At 39.0% G+C, this 26,035-nt stretch overlaps 1 protein-coding gene across 1 annotated transcript in view; it reads right to left on the bottom strand.

Annotated features, from left to right (window-relative positions):
- Window positions 1-304: 304 nt before the first annotated feature.
- The window catches only part of Adam7 (ADAM metallopeptidase domain 7), a 50,221-nt gene continuing 24,490 nt past the window's right edge, over window positions 305-26,035 (bottom strand). The window contains exons 11-23 of the mRNA XM_032918097.1: window positions 25,709-25,836; window positions 23,674-23,848; window positions 22,219-22,308; window positions 20,862-21,057; window positions 20,348-20,450; window positions 17,341-17,527; window positions 15,386-15,466; window positions 8,183-8,261; window positions 7,609-7,714; window positions 7,140-7,239; window positions 4,404-4,466; window positions 2,780-2,836; window positions 305-1,527 (exon numbers count right to left, since the gene is read on the bottom strand). Coding sequence (XP_032773988.1) covers window positions 1,483-1,527; window positions 2,780-2,836; window positions 4,404-4,466; window positions 7,140-7,239; window positions 7,609-7,714; window positions 8,183-8,261; window positions 15,386-15,466; window positions 17,341-17,527; window positions 20,348-20,450; window positions 20,862-21,057; window positions 22,219-22,308; window positions 23,674-23,848; window positions 25,709-25,836 — 1,410 coding nt within the window. The 3' untranslated portion in view covers window positions 305-1,482. The remainder of the gene's footprint in view (window positions 1,528-2,779; window positions 2,837-4,403; window positions 4,467-7,139; window positions 7,240-7,608; window positions 7,715-8,182; window positions 8,262-15,385; window positions 15,467-17,340; window positions 17,528-20,347; window positions 20,451-20,861; window positions 21,058-22,218; window positions 22,309-23,673; window positions 23,849-25,708; window positions 25,837-26,035) is intronic.

The raw sequence follows: 26,035 nt of genomic DNA, 5'->3' as shown, positions 1-26,035 counted from the left end.
TCATTCTCTCCCTATCTGGTCTGTCCTTTCCTTCCCCTAGATCATTCCTTCTCCTATTGCTCCCCCCAGCCCACATAAGCTACATCCCCAAGCCAGTATCCTTTCTTAAAGAGGCAGCTTTGGTTAAAACTACTGGTGAGATGCTCTGGAAAGGTGAAGTGTGTGATGTGCTGTCACCAGGGTTCTCCCTGGCTCCTTCAGGAGAATAAACTGCACCAGTGCAGCCTCAGAAGCATCACCGAGGCCAGTATACTCTGTTCCTTTCTAGCTTTTATTTTATTGAATCAGAAAATTTTCATTTAGTGTTTGAGATCTTTATTTAAGGATGGGGGAAAATTATCTATAGATTTAAAAGACTTAACAGCTCCCATTAAGAAAACAGAGTCAGTGAGAGAGAGTGCTTCCACCCACAGACATCTGTATAAGGAAACAACCCAATGCAAGGCAACAAATCCATGGGAATGCAGTGTTCTGCAGTAAAGAAAATGAACACTAAGCACACCCCCATCTGTGTTTCCTGAGGACTCACAAGGAGGTGGAGTGAACTTTTTAAAAGCCCTGTCATTTTCTTGGCTTATTATAGAAATCTAGAAAGGCAGGCCTAGGAACCCAAAGCTTGCACAGGCCCCTACACCCTGGGCAATGGATGAGATGCTTTGTGACAATGCTGGTGCTGTAGTCTAGGAGGCCATTCTTTTGTTCCTCCCTCTTCTAATCAGCTACTATAACTCTCTGCCCTGCCCTAACCTCCTTGGCCCTTCCATAGAAGATAATTTCGTTGAAAGCAGACTTCAGTGATGTAGTTTGCAAATCAAAGTAGGCACACTGTCATCTGTTTTGATATTTCTGTTTTGTTTGTTTGCTTTGTTTTGTTTTGTTTTGTTTTGTTTTTAATTCTCGGGGTTGAACCCAGGATGTCTCCCATTCTGCTCCACCAACAGCTGTTCCTTAACATTTCTGGTGCAATTTTAAATTTTATGATTTTTTTAAAAGAGTTCTCACCAAGTTGTCCAGTCTTGACATGATCTTTCTCTGCAGCCCATGTAGACCCTGAACCTGTGATCCTCCTATCTCAACCTCTAGGGATTACAGGTCTGGGACACAACATCTGACCTGAAAGTAAGTGCTTTTAAAATGATCTTAACAAAGTATCCAACCACTAGCCTTATCTGTTCCTTGTATGTGAAACTCTAAATGATCACAAGCTTTGATTATTATAAAATTACAAGATTAATATTACATAGGAAATTACTAGAGCAGAGAGACTTCCTATTTGGGCATTAAATTAAAGCCCATTGGAAATTTCATATTCATTTTTTCTGGGGATTATGTGTGTGCTATAGATTGTGGGTTCTATGTCTTAATATTGACAGGAAGAAACTATTTCTCTTGAACATTTTCTATCCAGGTAAGGGATATTTGGCAAACAACTGAAATCTGTTTAGCAGACATCAAGGCAGTGATGATCTGCATGGAGGATCTTTAGCCCAGTCTTGTGCAGTCGCTTTGGATATCCAGGTTCAAATTCTAAAAGAAAGCAGATGGGTAAAAATGAGTTGCTTTCTGTAAAATCTGTAAACACCTATTTCAGTCCTTCATTTATACCTACAAATTGGAATTATTAGCTTTGTGGATTCTGTTTTACTCCTTTAAAATTATTTATTTACGTGTGTGTGTGTGTGTGTGTGTGTGTGTGTGTGTGGGAGGGAGAGAGAGAGAGAGAGAGGGGGGGGGAGAGAGAGAGAGAGAGAGAGAGAGAAAGAGAGAGAGAGAGAAAGAGAGAGAGAAAGAGAAAGAGAGAGAGAATGTGTGTGCCACTGTATGGGAGACTTGGCTGTCTGCTTCCATGTGCTCTCCTTCTTGGGATTAAACTTAGGTGGTTGGATTTGCACAGTAAACACCTCACCTGCTGAACCCTTTCACTAGCCTCATCCCCCTTCGATAGTAGCCTTGGTTATTTATGCTCTAAAGTGAATATGCCCATCACAACAGAAAGACAGTGATAGTTATTCATTCTATGCCAAGATGCTAAATAGCATGCTTGCCGGACGGAGTGTTGCCACTGCCACTGTCTACCCTCCTTTGTCACAGGTGAGTGGAGGGATCATTAATAAATACCCTGCTTTGTTCATCCTAGCTTGTGTCTGCACTAGCCTGGATTCTCTTCCAAAAAAATAATCTGTCGTGCAAAGTACAGTGACCAATACACTGCAGAAACTTCACACAAACAAGTGAAAGAGGGGAAGCAGAAGCTCAGAAATATAGGCAAGAAATAGTTGTTTGTTTCTTTGACCCTTTTCTCTTTTTTAGTTTTTTTCCAATATAAAAGTAGTCAATCAAATGGGGGGCAGTACCCCTCACCTGCAGTTGTCTGTTGGTTCAGTTAGAAAAGTCCTTTAAAAGGAGAAATTTCATAAACAGAGCTCCTTTGCAACGCTAACCAGTCCATCATGCCCTATATATTAAGGAACTCCACCTTGTGGTTATGGTCAATAAAATCTGAGAGAAAATTTTGTTTTCATTATTCCTGGAACAACTTGTGAGTCTCACATTGTTAATTTTTAGCTTGCTCCTTTCACAAAGTTTAAAAGTCTTAGTGTAAATGTGCACTGTAGTGCATTCTCTAGAAATTTCAGAGTCTGTGAACACAATTTTACTCATTCTACCTTCTGGTAAATGCAGAGGATGTCTCCAGTCAGTGGATGGGTTCAGTGAACACTAAAGAATGCCAGCATTTGAAAATTTAAACAGGAAGGTACTTCCTGTCAGAGAAACCTACCATGTTATCATTTTGCTTAGGGTCTGCAATTCCTCTTGGGTCCTTGCTGACAGATTTCTGTAACACATAAAGTATGCTTCATCAGGTATGGAATGAGCTACTGCTAGCATCACACATCCACAATGCATCCACATGGATACAGACATGGCAGGCCACTTCTGCTCCATGAGAAATCATCTAAGACAATTCACTAATAGAAGGGGAGGCTGAGGACACATCTGCTTATGAAAAATCTCAGGAGAAGCCACCAGTTCTAGTAACATGTGTGACTGGCCTAGAATATGTCATATAAGAGACTTTTCATATATGTCTAGTGAACCCCAATAGAACCATCCTAGATATGGATCACACAGGTTCTGCAGGGAGTGCAGCCTGAAATTTGCATGCACAGCTTCTCTGAGGCACAATATGAGGTCCTTTTTGGTGAGAGTGAATAATCCCAGACAAAACTCCTCTGATCACAGCCTCTCATTCATCCTTTTAGATTGCACTGCAGATTTGAGAATCTTGATGTCTCCATCCATCTCCTAGCTCCAAGTATGAAGTTTCTTCCTGTGAGACTTTGAAGATGCACTTGGAATTGGATCATTACTAGAGAATCTGTACGAATACTTTGTTTTCACTGTCTTGGTTAACTAAGAGTCTAGGGCCCTGAAGCTGACCAAGACCTCCATGAAAAGTGTCATTGTGTTTCTGCCCCTCAAAACTGGGATCAGAACTGGGGTGACATGAGTCACTTAAGAAACAGAATGTAAATAATAAAAACAAACAATAATTACAGTGATGAATACCAGTGAGACCACTTCTGGACAGACACCCAAATGACTCTAAAGTGTACAATGGAGGGTCCCAGACATCCACATTCAATGTTTACTATTCCCAATAACAAGAAAGTGGAATCAACCTACATGTCTTTCAATAGACAAATGAGGTAACAAAAACATCATACTATATATACACAATGGAATTTTATTCAGCCATAGAGAAAAATAAAATCATGAAATTGGCAAGAAGGTGGGAAATTACTCTGTGAAGTGAGTTAACCCAGACTCGGCAGGACAAATATCTCATGTATGTCACCCATGTGGACCTTGGCTTTTAACTTTGCATTTTGGATGTGGCTATAGATCACAAAACTAGAAAGAGTATTTGAGTCAGGAAAAGTCTGTTTTGAGGAAAGCAGTGGGAGGAGATGGTAATGGAATATGTATGACACAATAGCAGAGAAGAAACTACTAGGGGTAAAAGGGTACAAGAGAAATGGGAGGAATGAGGATGAGAAGCAAGGAAGAAGGATAAACAAACAAGGTATGCATGAAGATGCCATACTGAAACCCGTAACTATGCATTTTAAATAAAAGTTGTTTTTTTAAAATCAGTTAATCAACAACAGCTTATGACCAAATATGAACATTTTAAACAAAGGGTGTCCCCAGGAGTACAGGCTCATTACATTCTCTCCTGCTCAGTCAGGCCAAGCACAGGTTCATGCTAGAATGTGTTAGTTATATTTCAACACAATATCTGGGCAATATTCCTGGGCCTTTTCAAGGAACTAATAGTTAAGTAACAACAGAATGAGTTGTACAAAAATGGACACAACCAACCAAGAGACTAGACATACCAGGGTGATGTAGTGAGGACTTGAAAAGGTGGAAGGAACTCTTTCCAATGATTCTGCTGTATTCTGTGACGAAAAGATGTTATTAATCTCCAATTAGTACTTGAGAAAGGATCACTCTTTCTAAGACCACTGAATACCCTTTCTAACCCAGGACGAAGACCTAGTAAATAGACAAACAATAAGAGAAGTAGAGATAGTAATTTTCCTTTGGATTGCTCTCTTAAAAATGAATATATCTAAGATTTTCTATTAAGAACATGCATGGGAGAAGATGGGACTTCTTAGTATGCTGCTGTATGAGAAACACCAGGTGGGTCTGCTAGTCTCTGAATCTTAAATGTGTTGGCATTGTGAAAGGCATGGTCACTTACATTGTTTTGGACCTCGAAGCTCTTTGGGTGATCCCAAATGTCCTATGAATATACAGATGTGCTTGACTGGTGCCCCTTTCTGCTAACTCCCCAGGAGACAGTGACATAAATAGAAGGCATGGCCCAGCTGAAGCAAGACCTTAGTCTAACACTTCTTCCAAAGAGAAAAATCCTGGCATCATTCATTATATATACATATATATTAAATGTATATTATTCACTTACATTATTATGTATGTGTATTATATATACACATAAAATGAATATATTTTTCAATTATATATGTACAATAAATATTTATAATTAATTATATATTTTTATGAATTACATGAGTATATATAATTCACATATAGGTATATATACATACATAATTCATACATATTCATGTACAACTCATTATATATAATAACTATAATGAGACAGGATCTCGTATAGCTGAGGCTGGTCTTGAAATCTAGATTCTCCCTCCTGTCTCTCAAAGGATGAGATCCCAGGAAAGTAAAATGGTGCCCATCCTTGACTTGCAGCCTTGACAAATAACAAATATGTCCAAGCTCCATGTAAATTCTTGGCTGGCATCTTTAACAGTTCCTCAACTTCCACCAAGTGTTTTAGAGAACTTTGACTTGACTCTTAGCTCATAAAATGTACCTATCTTAAGGAAATTATAACTAGGAAAGCAACTGCAAAGCACATAAGATATAGTAGATAACTGACATATAGTAAATGCTAAGTCTACACCAAACACTTTGGTGTACACTGACTTTGTTATTTAAACCCAGGACCAACTGGGTTTGATGTGAAATTGATACTAACATCACATAGTTTTATGCCAGAAAATCCTCCATGTACATTTGGAAATTTTTCATACATTATTTTCTGTTCATAAAAACAGACATCAAGATTTGTATTTAACTATCTCAGGGTTAACAATGGCATAGCGAAAGGAATGAATTGATACAGAAGATGATAAACTATCATTTAGTGAAGGAAAAATGAATCACTCCCTCTAAATGTTCTGAAGTTTTTGTTTCTTTGTTTTGTTTTTCTCTGTTGCCTATGTATGCTGTGAGGGTGAAGAGATGCTCTCCAGATATTAGACAGAACTCCAAACATTTGGAAGCAAAAGTGTTCAAAATATCTAGTCCTGTGCAATCAGGCATCCACCGAAAGCCTCAATGTTTTGAATTTTAAGACACTAGCATCGTAGCCTGGAGTGATGGCTCAGTAGTTAGAAGTGCTTGCTGCTCTTGTAGAGGGCTTGGTTCCTAGTATTGACTACAACTGCATGTAGCTCCAACTTCAGGGCCTCTAATGCCCTCTTCTGGGGCACAAGCACACTTGTGGTGTCTATACATACAGGCAAAACACACTTATAAAATAAAATCATATAATAAAGATTTATCACTCCATTTTGTAGTCCATTTTTATTGTCAGTATATCTAAAGACAGTTGACTATTGTAAAAACTGACGCTTTCTATCCCTTGCTCAAGACTTGGGTCCTAACAGACATTTTATCATATTGTTAGGGTAAAGGTAGCATGTGCCTTTCAGCTCTTAGGAGTCTCAGGAATAAGAACAGCCTTGAATTTGAGGTTAGCCTGGGCTATGTTTCATTTGATTCAGGAATTACTTAGAGTTTCTGACAGAAGTTCCAACTGATTTTTTTCTAGTCCCTGTTTTTTAATTTCTAATACAATATTATTTGAGAACATAGTTTATACCATTTCAATTGTCTTAAATTTATACTTTAAAAAAACAATTTATGGGGTTGGGGATTTAGCTCAGTGGTAGAGTGCTTACCTAGCAAGCGCAAGGCCCTGGGTTCGGTCCCCAGCTCCGAAAAAAAGAAAAAAAAATTACAATACTGAACTCTTTCATTAGTACCCAAGGCACTATTTTGTTTAATCAGTACCTTCTTCTCTGAAATAAGTGTTGGTTATTGTTCAATGTTTATTTGATCTTGACTTCCTCCCTCCCCTTACTTACTGATACAATGAAAGGTTCACTTATGTGGGACAGCTTGTTAAATGCCTGATAAGCATCTTTCACTTAACTTAAGGTTAGTTCCACATTGAAAACATATTTGTCAGAGAGGTGAAGCCAGTGAGATTACTCAGTGCAAATATACTTAGGCTAACACGAGCCTTAAAACCTGAATTCAAGCCCACAAACCCACTTAAAGATGAAAGAAGAGAACTGACTCCATAACGTCGACCTCTGACTGCTCTCTCTCCACACACACCCCATTATATATATATATATATATATATATATATATGAATAAATATAACACCCCAATAAGAAAAATATATGGACATGCATGTGACAGTTTATCAGCTGACACATGTGAAAGCATCTCACATGTAGGGGATAGATATCTGTGAAGATTGGCTCACTCCTCGTCTGATGCTCATCAGGAAAGTATACTTTATTCTCTATGCCCCGTATTTCTCTAGAAGAGCTGTAAAGAGAGGAAACAAAGCATTGGCATATGCCCTGGGAATAGACAAGAGAGTATAATTAAGCTGCACACAAGAGTTTTCAGTGGTGTGTAGCTTGTACCTTGTAACAGCTCAATCACAATATCTCAGAGATAAACCAATATTCATTTTTTTAATGAAAGAATTGTACAAGTTTTCACCACGTAACAAAGTTTGGGAACCATGGAGAGAAGAATTTGGATATGAACATGTATGCAAACGTATGATCAGGTATTCTTCTCTGATCTTTAGTACTAGACTCAGACCTCCCCGCATTGATAATGCTCTGTGGCTACGAGGTTAATAAGTACTTAGTGATGACTCCTTTTACACTGAATATGCAGACACACCTTTGAACTTGCTTCATCTTAATGCATTTCTGGTAACGGATTAGTAATATGACAAGTCCAACACCAATAATAACCATGACAAGCACAACGACCATGATGGAGACACCTACAACAAAAGACAAACAAATTTCTGATGGGCGTCATCTTTAGGACAGCAGAATGCTAACTATGGTTGCAACTTCATCTCTTCCCTAAAGGACTTTCACTCTCCTTCCTCCAACATGACACAAATTACAATTTGTATTAAAAATTAATAATCAACTTCAAGATTCCATGATGCTTAAGGAAAGTCATTCTTAGCATGAAAATGCCAGCGTGTTAGTTATTAACCAACTATAGAAAAAGCTCCATTGTGGTTTGGGTTGCAGAACCCATAAGCCACAGATGGCTAGCAAATACACTAATTCTAAAAGGCAAATTTAGTAAATTTATTTTGGATCTCCAAACATGTAAAATAGTAAGGTGGACCATAAAAATCCATGTAGAAACACAACAACTATACAGCAGAGGGAAAAAGGTTTTTCTTGGTGTGAGACTTTGGATATATGTGAGTGTTGTGTTCCAGACTGCTTACTGGTAAGGTTTAAGGCTTCTCCCCACTCTGTAATTATTGGTCCTTCTTCACACTGGCACTCAGGTTCATTGTCATCCACCTGGAAGAGCAGTCAATCATATATTGTTATTGTTATTGAATGACTGATAGAAGCTATGTTTTATACTTCATCTATCTTAGTGTTAGTTTTAGTGTTAGTTTTATATCAGGCCCATTTATCTATATATACATACATGGAAATACCTAGTATTGAAAGAGTAATATATATATTTATAAACTTTAAGGGACCAACTCGGTTAAGGGAAAAGAGTTTCACCCAAATATAAACTGATAGTATTGAACTGAAAATAAATTTAGAATTTGCGTGTCTTTTTAAAGGCTTTGAGCTAATATTGATACTGGTGTAGTTTAACCGTAAATGATATTAGGAAAAAGTAAACCTTAAACTTCATGTTTAAGATATACATATATATATATATATGTATATATATGTGTGTATGTGTGTGTGTTTCTAAATTATCAATCTGATAATACATTTTTACTTGCAATCTTAGTGATGTCTATGTGTAATAGTATCTTGGTTTGCTCTTTGCACTAATTTTATTGTCTATATGCACAATGTAAATGAAATGTATTTGCTCTTTAAAAGAATCAACATACTTGGGAGAGAGAGCTCACCTCCGAGACAGGTGGGCACTCCTGAGATTGCAGAGCAGAAGAGACCACCAACACTGCCCACCCCTGCCCACATCCCTGGCCCAAGAGGAAACTGTATACGGTCTCTGGGTTCCCTTGGATAAGGGCACAGGAGCAGGAAAACCGCTGTATCTGAGACACCGCCGGAACCTGAAGGGACGGACTGGATAAACAGTTCTCTGCACCCAAATCCCGTGGAAGGGAGAGCTAAACCTTCAGAGAGGCAGACATGCCTGGGAAACCAGAAGAGTCTACACTCGGCCCACATCTCTGACTCCAGAGGAAAACACCAAATGCCATCTGGAACCCTGGTGAACAGAAGCTCCCGGAAAGGGCAGCGCAGATCTTCCTGGTTGCTGCCGCCGTGGAGAGCTCATAAGCAACACCCCATGAGAAAACTTGAGCCTCGGGACCACAGGTAAGACAAACCTTCCAGCTCCAAGCGACCTGCCTGGTGAACTCAAGACACAGGTCCACAGGAACAGCTGAAGACCTGTAGATAGGAAAAACTACATGCCTGAAAGCAGAACACTCTGTCACCATAACTGGCTGAAAGAAAACAGGAAAACAGGTCTACAGCACTCCTGACACACAGGCTTATAGGACAGTCTAGCCACTGTCAGAAATAGCAGAACACACTAACACTAGAGATAATCTGATGGCGAGAGGCAAGCGCAGGAACCCAAGCAACAGAAACCAAGACTACATGGCATCATCGGAGCCCAATTCTCCCACCACAGCAAACACAAAATATCCAAACATACCAGAAAAGCAAGATCTAGTTTCAAAATCATATTTGATCATGATGCTGGAGGACTTCAAGAAAGACATGAAGAACTCCCTTAGAGAAACACAGGAAAACATAAATAAACAAGTTGAAACCTACAGAGAGGAATCACAAAGATCCCTGAAAGAATTCAAGGAAAACATAAATAAACAAGTAGAAGCCTATAGAGAGGAATCACAAAAATCCCTGAAAGAATTCCAGGAAAACACAATCAAACAGGTGAAGGAATTAAAAATGGAAATAGAAGCAATCAAGAAAGAACACATGGAAACAACCCTGGATATAGAAACCAAAGGAAGAGATAAGGAGCCGTAGATACAAGCATCACCAACAGAATACAAGAGAAAGAAGAGAGAATCTCAGGAGCAGAAGATTCCATAGAAATCATCGACTCAACAGTCAAAGATAATGTAAAGCGGAAAAAGCTACTGGTCCAAAACATACAGGAAATCCAGGACTCGATGAGAAGATCAAACGTAAGGATAATAGGTATAGAAGAGAGTGAAGACTCCCAGCTCAAAGGACCAGTAAATATCTTCAACAAAATCATAGAAGAAAACTTCTCTAACCTAAAAAAAAGAGATACCCATAGGCATACAAGAAGCCTACAGAACACCAAATAGATTGGACCAGAAAAGAAACACCTCCCGACACATAATAGTCAAAACACCAAATGCACAAAATAAAGAAAGAGTATTAAAAGCAGTAAGGGAAAAAGGTCAAGTAACATATAAAGGCAGACATATCAGAATCACACCAGACTTTTCGCCAGAGACTATGAAAGCCAGAAGATCCTGGACAGATGTCATACAGACCCTAAGAGAACACAAATGCCAGCCCAGGTTACTGTATCCTGCAAAACTCTCAATTAACATAGATGGAGAAACCAAGATATTCCATGATAAATCCAAATTTACACAATATCTTTCTACAAATCCAGTGCTACAAAGAATAATAAATGGTAAAGCCCAACATAAAGAGGCAAGCTACACCCTAGAAAAAGCAAGAAACTAATTGTCTTGGCAACAAAACAAAGAGAAGAAAAGCACATAAACATAACCTCACATCCAAATATGAATATAACAGGAAGCAATAATCACTATTCCTTAATATCTCTCAACATCAATGGCCTCAACTCCTAAATAAAAAGACATAGATTAACAAACTGGATACACAATGAGGACCCTGCATTCTGCTGCCTACAGGAAACACACCTCAGAGACAAAGACAGACACTACCTCAGAGTGAAAGGCTGGTAATCAATTTTCCAAGCAAATGGTCAGAAGAAGCAAGCTGGAGTAGTCATTCCAATATCAAATAAAATCAATTTTCAACTAAAAGTCATCAAAAAAGATAAGGAAGGACACTTCATATTCATCAAAGGAAAAATCCACCAAGATGAACTCTCAATCCTAAATATCTATGCCCCAAATACAAGGGCACCTACAGACGTAAAAGAAACCTTACTAAAGCTCAAAACACACATTGCACCTCACACAATAATAGTAGGAGATTTCAACACCCCACTCTCATCAATGGACAGATCATGGAAACAGAAATTAAACAGAGACGTAGACAGACTAAGAGAAGTCATGAACCAAATGGACTTAATACATATTTATAGAACATTCTATCTTAAGCAGAGGGATATACCTTCTTCTCAGGTCCTCATGGTACTTTCTGCAAAATTGACCATATAATTGGTCAAAAAACGGGCCTCAACAGGTACAGAAAGATAGAAATAATCCCATGTGTGCTATTAGACCACCACGGCCTAAAGCTGGTCTTCAATAACAATAAGGGAAGAACACCCACATATACGTGGAAGTTGAACAATGCTCTACTCAACGATAACCTGGTCAAGGAAGAAATAAAGAAAGAAATTAAAGACTTTTTAGAATTTAATGAAAATGAAGGTACAACATACCCAAAGTTATGGGACACAATGAAAGCTGTGCTAAGAGGAAAACTCATAGCTCTGAGTGCCTGAAGAAAGAAACAGGAGAGAGCATATGTCAGCAGCTTGACAGCACACCTAAGAGCTCTAGAGCAAAAAGAAGCAAATACACCCAGGAGGAGTAGAAGACAGGAAATCATCAAACTCAGACCTGAAATCAGCCAAGTAGAAACAAAAAGGACCATAGAAAGAATCAACAGAACCAAAAGTTGGTTCTTTGAGAAAATCAACAAGATAGATAAACCCTTAGCCAGACTAATGAGAGGACACAGAGAGTATTTCCAAATTAACAAAATCAGAAATGAAAGGGAGACATAACTACAGATTCAGAGGAAATTCAAAAAATCATCAGATCTTACTATAAAAGCCTATATTCAACAAAACTTGAAACTCTGCAGGAAATGGACAACTTCCTAGACAGATACCAGGTACCGAAGTTAAATCAGGAACAGATAAACCAGTTAAACAACCCCATAACTCCTAAGGAAATGGAAGCAGTCATTAAAGGTCTCCCAACCAAAAAGAGCCCAGGTCCAGACGGGTTCAGTGCAGAATTCTATCAGACCTTCATAGAAGACCTCATACCAATATTATCCAAACTATTCCACAAAATTGAAACAGATGGAGCACTACCGAATTCCTTCTATGAAGCCACAATTACTCTTATACCTAAATCACACAAAGACACAACAAAGAAAGAGAACTTCAGACCAATTTACCTTATGAATATCGACGTAAAAATACTCAATAAAATTCTGGCAAATCGAATCCAAGAACACATCAAAACAATCACCCACCATGATCAAGTAGGCTTCATCCCAGGCATGCAGGGATGGTTTAAATATGGAAAACCATCAACGTGATCCATTATATAAACAAACTGAAAGAACAAAACCACATGATCATTTCATTAGATGCTGAGAAAGCATTTGACAAAATTCAACACCCCTTCATGATAAAAGTCCTGGAAAGAATAGGAATTCAAGGCCCATACCTAAACATAGTAAAAAAGCCATATACAGTAAACCAGTTGCTAACATTAAACTAAATGGAGAGAAACTTGAAGCAATCCCACTAAAATCAGGGACTAGACAAGGCTGTCCACTCTCTCCCTACTTATTCAATATAGTTCTTGAAGTTCTAGCCAGAGCAATCAGACAACAAAAGGAAATCAAGGGGATACAGATTGGTAAAGAAGAAGTCAAAATATCACTATTTGCAGATGATATGATAGTATATTTAAGTGATCCCAAAAGTTCCACCAGAGAACTACTAAAGCTGATAAACAACTTCAGCAAAGTGGCTGGGTATAAAATTAACTCAAAAAATCAGTAGTCTTCCTCTATACAAAAGAGAAACAAGCCGAGAAAGAAATTAGGCAAACGACACCCTCCATAATAGACCCAAACAATATAAAGTACCTCGGTGTGACTTTAACCAAGCAAGCAAAAGATCTGTACAATAAGAACTTCAAGACTCTGAAGAAAGATATTGAAGAAGACCTCAGAATATGGAAAGATCTCTCATGCTCATGGATTGGCAGGATTAATATAGTAAAAATGGCCATTTTACCAAAAGCGATCTACAGATTCAATGCAATCCGCATCAAAATACCAATCCAATTCTTCAAAGAGTTAGACAGAACAATTTGCAAATTCATCTGGAATAACAAATCACCCAGGATAGCTAAAACTATTCTCAACAATAAAAGGTCTTCAGGGGGAATCACTATCCCTGAACTCAAGCAATATTACAGAGCAATAGTGATAAAAACTGCATGGTATTGGTACAGAGACAGACAGATAGAACAATGGAACAGAATTGAAGACCCAGAAATGAACCCACACACCAATGGGCACCTGATTTTTGACAAAGGAGCCAAAACCATTCAATGGAAAAAAGATAGCATTTTCAGCAAATGGTGCTGGTTCAACTGGAGGTCAACATGTAGAAGAATGCAAATCGATCTATGCTTATCACCCTGTACAAAGCTTAAGTCCAAGTGGATCAAGGACCTCCACATCAAACCAGATACACTCAAACTAATAGAAGAAAAACTAGGGCAGCATCTGGAACACATGGGCACTGCAAAAAATTTCCTTAACAAAACACGAATGGCTTATGCTTTAAGATCAAGAATTGACAAATGGGATCTCATAAAACTGCAAAGCTTCTGTAAGGCAAAGGACACTGTGGTTAGGACAAAACGGCAGCCAACAGATTGGGAAAAGATCTTTACCAATCCTACAACAGATAGAGGGCTTATATCCAAAATATACAAAGAACTCAAGAAGGTAGACCGCAAGGAGTCAAATAACCCTATCAAAAATGGGGTTCAGAACTAAACAAAGAATTCACAGCTGAGGAATGCCGAATGGCTGAGAAACACCTAAAGAAATGTTCAACATCTTTAGTCATAAGGGAAATGCAAATCAAAACAACCCTGAGATTTCACCTCACACCAGTGAGAGTGGCTAAGATCAAAATCTCAGGTGACAACAAATGCTGGCGAGGATGTGGAGAAAGAGGAACACTCCTCCATTGTTGGTGGGATTGCAGACTGGTAAAACCATTCTGGAAATCAGTCTGGAGGTTCATCAGAAAATTGGATATTGAACTACCTGAGGATCCAGCTATACCTCTCTTGGGCATATACCCACAAGATGCCCCAACATATAAAAAAGACACGTGCTCCACTATGTTCATCGCAGCCTTATTTATAATAGCCAGAAGCTGGAAAGAACCCAGATGCCCTTCAACAGAGGAATGGATACAGAAAATGTGGTACATCTACACAATGGAATATTACTCAGCTATCAAAAACAATGCTTTCATGAAATTCATAGGCAAATGGTTGGAACTGGAAAATATCATCCTGAGTGAGGTAACCCAATCACAGAAAAACACACATGGTGTGCACTGATTGATAAGTGGCTATTAGCCCAAATGCTTGAATTATCCTAGATGCATAGAACACATGAAACTCAAGACGGATGATCAAAATGTGAATGCTTCACTCCTTCTTTAAAAGGGGAACAAGAATACCCTTGGCAGGGAATAGAGAGGCAAAGATTAAAACAGACACAGAAGGGACACTCATCCAGAGCCTGCCCCACATGTGGCCCATACATATACAGCCACCCAATTAGACAAGATGGATGAAGCAAAGAAGTGCAGCCCGACAGGAGCCGGATGCAGATCTCTCCTGAGAGACACAGCCAGAATACAGCAAATACAGAGGCGAATGCCAGCAGCCAACCACTGAACTGAGAATAGGACCCCCGTTGAAGGAATCAGAGAAAGAACTGCAAGAGCCTGAAGGGGCTCGAGACCCCTTATGAACAACAATGCCAAGCAACTAGAGCTTCCAGGGACTAAGCCACTACCTAAAGACTATACATGGACTGACCCTGGACTCTGACCTCATAGGTAGCAATGAATATCCTAGTAAGATCACCAGTGGAAGGGGAAGCCCTTGGTCCTGCTAAGACTGAACCCCGAGTGAACGAGATTGTTGGGGGGAGGGTGGCAATGGGGGAAAGGTGAGGAGGGGAACACCCATAAAGAAGGGGAGGCGGAGGGATTAGGGGGATGTTTGCCCGGAAACCAGGAAAGGGAATAACATTCGAAATGTAAATAAGAAATACTCAAGTTAATAAAAATAAATAAAAAAACCACTAAACTGAAAAAAAAAAGAATCAGCATACTTCTACACAGGCTCAAGAGTAAAGGTGAAGGTAAAAATATCAGCAAGACACTATTGCAAGAGGCAACGAAACCTTACATCATTTTCATCACACAGGGAAGAGCAGATGGTTGAGTTGTAGGCCGTCTCCATTTCTATACATTCGCCATTGCTGCAAACCTAGAAAGGAAGAAAGTGGTGTGAGCAATGCAGCTCATGAGACATGGGGTTTGACACAGTCACTTATGAAATTACACATTCCTTCTCACATGGCTTAATTGCATGTTCAATGTAGCAATAGGGCAGGTTGTTTCCATAACTGTGACCCCCCTGCCAATCTCTGCTCTCAAGCTCAACTCAGGTATAATGCTAAGAAATGTCTTGCTTTGATTTCACCATCTGTGTTTAGCCAAAAGGTAGCACCACAGTTCCTCTAAGTCAATGCATGGAATGATCCTCTTCTCCTCACTCTCTTGTTCTTCCTCCTCTCCTCTTCTCATTCTCCAGTGTTCCACCATTCCTATCATCTCTTCTCTTCTCTTGGGCCTTATTTTTGTTTGTTAGTGCTGTATTCCAACCAAGCAGATGGGAACCAAGGAGCCCTGAGTTGTCTTTAGGTAGAACTTTCCTTCTAAAAAAGACTTCTCTGTACACTTATGTTTGTTGAGGAATTATTCATACTAATGAAGATACTGAATCAATCTAAGTATCCATTAATAGATGGATGGACAAAAAAGTGTGACAAACATACTATGGAGTATAACTTAGCTGAAAAATGAATCGAAGTCTGACATATGTGCATTTGTGGCATCTTGAGTAAGTGTGGGAGGCAGGATATGTGAGCTAAGGCAGGCACAGAGATGGGGAATTCTCCATCATGTGTGAGACATAAAATCCTTAATCTTAAAGGAGCAGAAAACTGAATTTTGCCTTCCAGAGGCTGGCAGGGTAGCCAGAGAAAGGGGAAAGTGGCACTATTTAACAGGTTTAAAATTTTCAATTAACCAGGAAGAGTAATTTTTAGTCGTTCATGGTATAGCAAAATGATTGCAATTAATAATAATTTACAGAATATTTTAACATAGTTAATAGAAAGGATTTTTTTTCTTTTTTTTTTTTGGAGCTAGGGACCGAACCCAGGGCCTTGTGCTTGCTAGGCAAGTGCTCTACCACTGAGCTAAATCCCCAACCAATAGAAAGGATTTTGGATGTACCCAACATAACGAAATGGGCACAGATTAAAGTGGTGTCTGTCCTAATCTCTCAGTTTTGGTTATTCTCGCTCTACATCTGTATTAAAAGATTATACTGTATTCAACAAGTTTGTATAATAATTAACTATAGATCACAATAATTGTTAAAAACCAGAAAATAGAGTAAAAAGCCTATACTAAAAGATTATACTGTACTCGACAAATTTCCATGATAGTTAATTATAGATCATAATTGCTAAAAGCTAGAAGATAGAGCAAAAAGCTAATCATGCTTTTTCTCTGTTAAAAATTAAGTATAACAAGTCAAGCTGCAATCTCAGTAGTCACAATTTGCTGTGGGTAGCCAGCTCTCTTCCCTTAAATCAAGTATACACTGGCTTCTATACCACCAGGAGAGCATTTCTGTTGGGAATGCTCTGTGTAAGACATTCTCAAGTACACTGGTCTGTGGACCATGGGGATCCAGCCCAATTACTGAAAGCCTAGTACTTAGCCAGTAAATATGGTTGTCTGAACAAGATAAATGAGGATGCTTGTCGACATCAGTAACAATAATTAGTATAGAAGCCATGTGTGATTTCATTCAATGCCTATTTTAAGATACAATTTAAACAAATTTACAGCAATTACATACAGTTTAGTATAACTACAATTAAGCAAGAATAATATTACCATATTATTTCTACCCTCTCCCTTAATAATTTACAGGAAAAGTTGCCATTACTTTTACTGTTTCTCCATACAGAAACAACCCCGCCTTGAAACCAATGACAGTAACCGACAATGTTAATAAGCCCCTGAACCAAGAAATTCAGATCAAATACATAGCTGTCCTCTTACCATTCCCTCACCACATTTTGTTCCAGAATTTACCAGGCCCATGTCTCTAGAATTGTGGTATAAAAACATGGCTTTGCATTTGATGGAGATATTCTGCTTCACATTCTTAAGGTTATAGGTTTTATCTTCTCCAAGGTGTGCTGAGCGCCGGCCTCCGGTGCAGTAGATCTTTCCACATTTGAGATCTCTGAAGGAAAAGCAAAACATTCTCAGATTTAGGACCAGTAACCAAAGCAACTGTGAAAACCTAGACAATCAGCTCAGTCGTTTTCCTCTAAACCTGGTTTGCTGGCAGATTCATGGTGAAGTAGGCTGAGAAAGCTCTCAAACATTTAAAGCTCCAACTCTAAGAACCAGCATGAATAAAGGATGCAGAATAATTGTGGAACGATTTCTTCGTTCTCAAAACTCAGTGTTCCAGTACACAAAGAATATTTATTAGTAAATTGGATTAGGACAACTTGGATGGGAGCAATGAGAAGTGCTCTTATGTTTGGACATCAGCTATGACATCTGGCAAGCCTGGGAGTTTCTGTTCTCGAAACATTTCATGTATAGTTGGATGACAGCAGAGAGTTACTGAGCCGGAAGCGAAGGGCACTCCTTCCCCGCTTAGTGTGCATGGAAACAAAGGTGAACTTGACTGAAAGTTTGGGGGTTTCCTTTTCAATCCACCTCCTATTTTGTCACATGTGAAAGGCTGTGCAGAATGCCACCATTCAGACCTGGAAGGAACCTTAACCATGTAGCTTAGTCTCCTTTCCAACCTTCCCTCTATATAGCACCTGTTTTGTTTTGTTTTTTTTTTATTCAGTGAATATTTAATGACTTCTCAGTTCTTTATCAGCCTGCTTGAACATTTTACCTTCTTTTTTTATTTTTATTAACTTGAATATTTCTTATATACATTTCGAGTGTTATTCCCTTTCCCGGTTTCCGGGCAAACATCCCCTCCCACCTCCCCTTCCTTATGGGTGTTCCCATCCCCACCCTCCCCCCATTGCCGCCCTCCCCCCAACAGTCTAGTTCACTGGGGGTTCAGTCTTAGCAGGACCCAGGGCTTCCCCTTCCACTGGTGCTCTTACTAGGATATTCATTGCTACCTATGAGGTCAGAGTCCAGGGTCAGTCCATGTATAGTCTTTAGGTAGTGGCTTAGTCCCTGGAAGCTCTGGTTGCTTGGCATTGTTGTACATATGGGGTCTCGAGCCCCTTCAAGCTCTTGCAGTTCTTTCTCTGATTCCTTCAACGGGGGTCCTATTCTCAGTTCAGTGGTTGGCTGCTGGCATTCGCCTCTGTATTTGCTGTATTCAGGCTGTGTCTCTCAGGAGCGATCTACACTTCTGCACTTCTTTCCTTCATCCATCTTGTCTAATTGGGTGGCTGTATATATATGGGCCACATATGGGGCAGGCTCTGAATGGGTGTCCCTTCAGTCTCTGTTTTAATCTTTGCCTCTCTCTTCCCTGCCAAGGGTATTCTTGTTCCCCTTTTAAAGAAGGAGTGAAGCATTCACATTTTGATCATCCATCTTGAGTTTCATTTGTTCTAGGCATCTAGGGTAATTCAAGCATTTGGGCTAATAGCCACCTATCAATGAGTGCATACCATGTATGTCTTTCTGTGATTGGGTTAGCTCACTCAGGATGATATTTTCCAGTTCCAACCATTTGCCTCAATGGCCTAATTTCATAAAAGTCGTTGTTTTTGATAGCTGAGTAATATTCCATTGTGTAGATGTACCACATTTTCTGTATCTATTCCTCTGTTGAAGGGCATCTGGGTTCTTTCCAGCTTCTGGCTATTATAAATAAGGCTGCTATGAACATAGTGGAGCACGTGCCTTTGTTATATGTTGGGGCATCTTTTTTGGGTATATGCCCAAGAGAGGTATAGCTGGATCCTCAGGCAGTTCAATGTCCAATTTTCTGAGGAACCTCCAGACTGATTTCCAGAATGGTTGTACCAGTCTGCAACCCCACCAACAATGGAGGAGTGTTCCTCTTTCTCCACATCCTCGCCAGCATTTGCTGTCACCTGAGTTTTTGATCTTAGCCATTCTCACTGGTGTGAGGTGAAATCTCAGGGTTGTTTTGATTTGCATTTCCCTTATGACTAAAGATGTTGAACATTTCTTTAGGTGTTTCTCAGCCATTCGGCATTCCTCAGCTGTGAATTCTTTGTTTAGCTCTGAACCCCATTATTTAATAGGGTTATTTGTCTCCCTGCGGTCTAACTTTTTGAGTCCTTTGTGTATTTTGGATATAAGGCCTCTATCTGTTGTAGGATTGGTAAAGATCTTTTCCCAATCTGTTGGTTGCCGTTTTGTCCTAACCACAGTGTCCTTTGCCTTACAGAAGCTTTGCAGTTTTATGAGATCCCATTTGTCAATTCTTGATCTTAGAGCATAAGCCATTGGTGTTTTGTTCAGGAAATTTTTTCCAGTGCTCATGTGTTCCAGATGCTTCCCTAGTTTTTCTTCTATTAGTTTGAGTGTGTCTGGTTTGATGTGGAGGTCCTTGATCCACTTGGACTTAAGCTTTGTACAGGGTGATAAGCATGGATCGATCTGCATTCTTCTACATGTTGACCTCCAGTTGAACCAGCACCATTTGCTGAAAATGCTATCTTTTTTCCATTGGATGGATTTGGCTCCTTTGTCAAAAATCAAGTGACCATAACACCTGTTTTTAAATACCTTCACTGCTTTCCTTCACTCTTTTACTTTTTTCCCTTTAAAACCCATTTTTCCATTCCTATTTTCCCTGGTTTGGTAGCATTTTTTCTCCCTTGCTTTCCTCCAGTCTTACTCCATCCTTGTTCTTTATACTCCCAAACCCCAGCTAATAAACACAGAGAGGAAATTTAGCCAACGACGGGAACTAGGGGCTTGTATTCTCCACTCTCATCCTAATTCTCAGCAAATTAGGGTAAAATCTGTCAGAACAAAAGCTGTTTGTGGGTTTTCAATGCACTTCTGTAGAGGTCTATTTCTGTTGGGCACTTACTTCTCTTCACAGGGAACAAATGTGTTGCCCTTATTTTTGCAGTATCCAAATCTGTTTCCCTTTTGATTCATCCTGTAGCAGAGGCTGTGACTCTCTTCAGCTCCTTGGGTTCAAATTTACAAGATAAAATAAAAATATGAAAACATGAATATTGAGAATGATAGAGCACTTCCATTTCCTCACACAGTTAAGCTTTCTGAATCACACCACAAAAATGGTGCAGTGGAATGGAATCAATAAATCACAGAGAACTGATGTATTGAGTCAGAGAGTGTTTTATGTAGGGATAGAGATACGTAAAAGCAGCATATGAACACTAGCTCTAATACAGATCTAATCAATTACACTGGAGGTACAATTAGAATCAGGGGTTGCAACCAAGAGATGCTAGGTGAAACCTTGAAAGAATGTCACAAGTTATATTATCTCCAACTATACCCTAAATTCTTAGAAGATAGTAAGAGAGAAATGTGAACTATTGTTTTGGTCATTCATTCCCATGACTGCGTCTCACCACCACTGAACAACTCTGAGCACTGGTCATCCCGAGTGGGACACAGCCCCATAAAGCAGTAGCCTTCTCCATTCTTGCAAGGAAACCCGTTGGCTTGGGACTCGTCTTTAGGACACTCAGGGGAGTAGCCAGTACACACTTCCGAAATATCACATTCATTCTTTGCTGGTCTGCATATAACCCCTTCCTTCTTCATCTGTTGAAGAGAAAAAAAATGTGGGAATCTTTGACGCATGAGTTGGCAGAACCAAGCACAGGTGGCAAGCTGATTTACTTAACTTACCCACAAGAGACTGATTCATAGCCTTCTTCTCGGTGCTAAGAATTATTATCACTTTTATATGCTATGACTTTTATGGGACTTTAAGATAAGAAGATGGTGGGGTATTTTTAAAAGCTTTAGTTGTTTCACATATGTGTTTTGCCTGCCTGTATTCATGCCTGGTGCCTACAGAGGTCAGAAGAGGGCGCCACATGCCTGGAGCTAGAGTTGTAGGCAGTCAAGAACTGCCACGTGGGTGCTGGGAACCTAACCTGGGTCCTCTGCAAGAAGAGACGGTGCTTTTAACTGCTGAACCTATTCTCTAGCTCAAGATGATGGTTTTGAATTTGGTATTATGCAAGCCTTAGGCAAAGTAGACATAGGCACAAAATGGTAAAAAAGGATATACTCATTTACCTTACTTTTTCTTCAATCCTTGCTCTGCTGTATTGCTCCAATGAATCCCTACCCATCTAATGCATAGCACGGATCAGATACAGAGCACAGAATCTCTGTCACCCACAGATCAGATTTCACAACACAAACTGTAACAATCCCCTGCCCCTCATTGCTCAGAGGATTACACAAACACATTCTTTGAAATGTGTGGGGTGCCTAGAAAGAGTTGAAGATATATCAGGTGACTCTTTGTGAGCTTGCAAAACAGAGGAGCAAAATAAGTGTCAGTAAATCATTGGAGCTATCTGAATTTCTGGTCTTTTCTTCTTGCTCCAATCTCCGGTCATCTAGTGTCTAGTATCTGTTCCCCTTTACATGAACTATTGTTGGGAGATCAATTTCTCTCCCCATGCTCTTAAGGTTAAATAGACTGGTACTGATCTACACATGGGCAAGAATGGTGTTGGTGATGTGATTTCATCCCTAAAAACATGCCCAGCATCTTCTCTATTCCCCAGATCAGAGCACCACCTGGTTCAAACACCAGAACAATTCAGAATAAACATTTCATGGTGTATACAAGGAACACTCCCTTGTGGAATTAGTACTGCGGGGCCACCCAAGGCCAGATAGTGCTTTGTTATTCTATGCAGCTAAACCAAGAACACAGAAATCCTTGGGAGCCAAGGGTCTCACCTGACATGATTCACAGCACTCTCCTTCTACACAAGTGAATCCTGGCTTCAGAACACATTTGTGTGCATCACAGCAAGGATTGGTGCATTCCTGGCAAAAATGAAAAAGTAGATATCACAAAGTGGTATGTGTGTGAATTGGATCCTGTTTCATGGTCTAATTAATTTGTACTCCTTCAAGATTTCCATGTAATGTAGGATCCCTGGCTTTGGTCTATGAATCAGATTACTGTGAGCTGCTGGCATTTGGGGACTCAAACTATGTTGCCTTTTTTCATGTTCCTTCATTACCTCCCAGTTTATGAACTGTCATTGGTGGAAACAGAATCCAAAAGCAGTGCTTTCCTGTGATGTCCATCCTTTATTGCTTTCCTGTGCTAAAGTCTGATGTGAGGCAATACACTTTCTAAAATCCGATCACACATCTCTGGCTTGGAATGCCATGAATTTCAACCTGAACTTATATTCTCTCTCTTTTCCCCCTCGATGTATTATTATATCATAAGACAGCCCCTTAGGTGTCTACTTGGACAAAATTAAAACTTCAGAGACAGATATTTGTCTGCAATAGCTAAGGATCCATACATTAGAATAGAGCTGTGAAACATTCCAAAATATGCATAGGGAAATGGATCTGTGTCCAAAGTCAGCAACCTTTTCTCAATGATCTTAGATATTGAAGACTGGTTCTCAAGCTCTCTGAATAGATCAGCCCCACCCTCATTATAGAGTTTCTTGATTGCTGTCCTATTAGAACACTTTGAACTGTGCAGTGTCTAGGGTTAACACAGAAAATGTTGTTCTCAGAACATAGTCTCAGCAGGTTTTTTGGAATTTAAATTGCAGCCACACTGGAGACCTAGTATGCTTCATATTTTAACACATCCCCAGAGGTTTACATACCCTTGTTGATTTGAGACATAAGTAGTGGAGGGTGCATAGTTATTTGATGAACTTCTCAAAAGACATAGCTTCTAAAATCAGACTAAGAAATAACTTGAAAATTTGCCTTCAAAGCTTTTATAAAATACTCGACACTTGAATAACTATATGAAAAATTTGAAGGCTATTTGTCTATTAAAAGAGACTTTTCTAAAATTACAACTGCCCAGCTATGATCTAGGAAGTGTCCCATGGCCCTACATAAGATTTGACTGACTAGGAGTTGTTTTGTAAGATGGTTACAACTTACTGCTTGTGGCTGAGGAGTCAGATTTAGGTGTTAAGTCAAGATGTTAAGGTGTAGTAAGCCAGGCAAATGGAATGTTGCCAATTTCTAGCAAGATTACCACAATGAGTTGGGATTTCCTAAGAAAGCTTGAAATGAGGGCTGCTCCAGAGCTGGGGTCGGAATAGATAATAAAACAGCTTCCTCTAGCTTCACTGAGGGTATGGTCCTTTACTGAGATTCCAGCTGAGCACAAACTTAGTCAAAGAAGACATCACTTGCAAATACCTGAACTGGCCCACAGTCACACTCTTCTCCCTCATCCACCTTCTTGTTCCCACAGAAGGGATAATCATTGAATTCTTCCGGAAGTGGGTTGTTGAGTATGCATGCTGGTTTCTGATTCTTCAGAAATTGCTGGTATTGGGTTTGGCTGCATTTGCTGAATTTTATTGCAGGGATGCTAGAGATGAGATGAGGTGAAAATAAAGACTTGCAACATGAATGATTCTGTAAATATTTAATACAGAATTGGAAATGAAATACAGTTGCTAACTACTGGGGTAGAGCCATGGTCAGGTTTATTATTACTTATTAGTTGTGTTCCAAAACTAAAACTACCAAAAGCCATTTCATTGAAAAACTCTGGTTATGTGTCTTCCAACAATCCCTTCCTGAAGACAGCAGTTAGTTGGTTGTCTAGGCTTCCTGCTCCTATTTACCCCCTAATGTGTCCCACTTATTTAAAAAGTTATATTTGATGTTATAGGTGTTTTGCTTGTATGTATATCTATGTACCAAGTGTGTAATGCACTCAAAGTCTAGAAGAGGGATCCCCTGGAGCTAGAGTTAAAGATGGTTGAAAAACTTCATGGAGATTCAGGCAATTGAACCACAATCCTCTGGAAGAGCATCAAATGCTCTTAATAACTGAACCATCTCTCTACTCCGTAATGTGCCCCTCTTAACATAACCATGTAATAATATAAAACTGATTTAGTATCTCTGAAAGATTATAAACATCTCAACCAAGTCAAGGATGGCATTGTGTTTAGTTCTTTAAGAATAATTATGAGTTAACACAGTGTCTGGTATGAAGTGGTTCTATATTATATTATATTATATTATATTATATTATATTATATTATATTATATTATTATAATATATTAATTTATAATATATTACTTATATATGATACTTATATATTATAATATAATGTATTATGTTATCTATATAATAAAAATATTTATTTATTACATATTAATATAGGTTTTTGTAGAAATAAATTCAGCAGTAATATTAAAAACATCATCAGTACTTCTAAGTGCCTCCTTTTAAACTAACACTCTACTCCCTTCTCTCTTCCTTTGGTTTGATTCCCTTCAATGATTGAATATGGAAAGACTTTTAGAGTTTGCATCCATTAAACAGGTTGATATGACCCTGAAAATATTTCTAGTTTGATATCAGTTGCTGAGTTCTACTCTGTGAGAGTCACTGCATTTTGAACTTTAGCAATTTTTCATCGTTTTAAAAATATTTATTTTTAAATGACATGTATTTGTGAGTGTTGATGTGGAGATTTGTGTACAGATACCCACGCAGGCCAGAAGAGGGTATCAGATCCCTTGAAGCTGAAATTGCAGGTGTTTGTGAGCTTTCCAATGTGGATGCTCCTAAGCTTAGGTCTTTGGCAATAGCAGCATGTGCTCTGAGCTACTGAGCCATCTCTCCAGCATTGTGTCATTTAATCAATCACCACACAGAAGAAACCACTAACACTAACATTATTCTTACTCTTCCTGCCACAGAAGAGTCCAAAGATGCACAGGACTGAGGCCTGACAACAAGGTAAAGCACTCAGTATGTATTGTGGAGCAATCTCTAATTGACATCTGCTTGCAAAGGAAAATGACTTTTCTCTAAAGGAGTCTCACTGGATACATTAACCTCACTTAGGAGTAGACAGTAAGTCCAGCAGTCAGTGGACAACAGAAAACAAACTAAATGCTATTTTTATAGACTGTTGGCTATACTTGAACATTTCTTTTTTAATTTTACTAGTCATTTCCTTGTACATTATAGTTTTCAGCTTCGTCTTTTTATAGGTCTTAAGAGTTGTGTGTGTTTGTTGTGTTTTTACTTTATTTGTTTATTTATTTATTGCCTGTTTATTTTCTAAAGAGAGAGAAAAATGGGTAGATTTGTGTGAGTAGGGAGGAGATGGGAGGAATTGGACCTGTGATTAAAATGTATTATGTGAAAAAAATTTTTATAAAGTATACGAAAGACAAATCTTCACATACATTATCAGAGCCTCACCTTCCAGCACCCATCACACATTTCCCCAAAGGACAGGTGCATGGAAAGTCATCATGCCGCATGCCCAGGCTGTGTCCCAGCTGATGTGCCATCCTGTTGCCAATTATATTTACATCTGGCAGAAGATCCTGATTAGAAAAAGCAGCAATAAGAGACGTCTATAGGAGATCTCTAAGTAGTATATAGGTTTCACTTTGAGTGTCTGAGAGGCCTGATTCCTAAGTCTTAGTTTGTATGGATTTGGGAAATGATAGACTTTATTACATCTCATCTATACTTAAGTCTATGACTATAATTTATAATGAAGTTGGGAAATGACATTCTTAC

This window comes from Rattus rattus, chromosome 12 (assembly GCF_011064425.1).
Source record: "Rattus rattus isolate New Zealand chromosome 12, Rrattus_CSIRO_v1, whole genome shotgun sequence".
Classification (NCBI taxonomy): domain Eukaryota; kingdom Metazoa; phylum Chordata; class Mammalia; order Rodentia; family Muridae; genus Rattus; species Rattus rattus.
The sequence above is the reverse complement of the archived record's forward strand: the minus strand, read 5'-3'. Positions and strand labels throughout refer to the sequence as shown.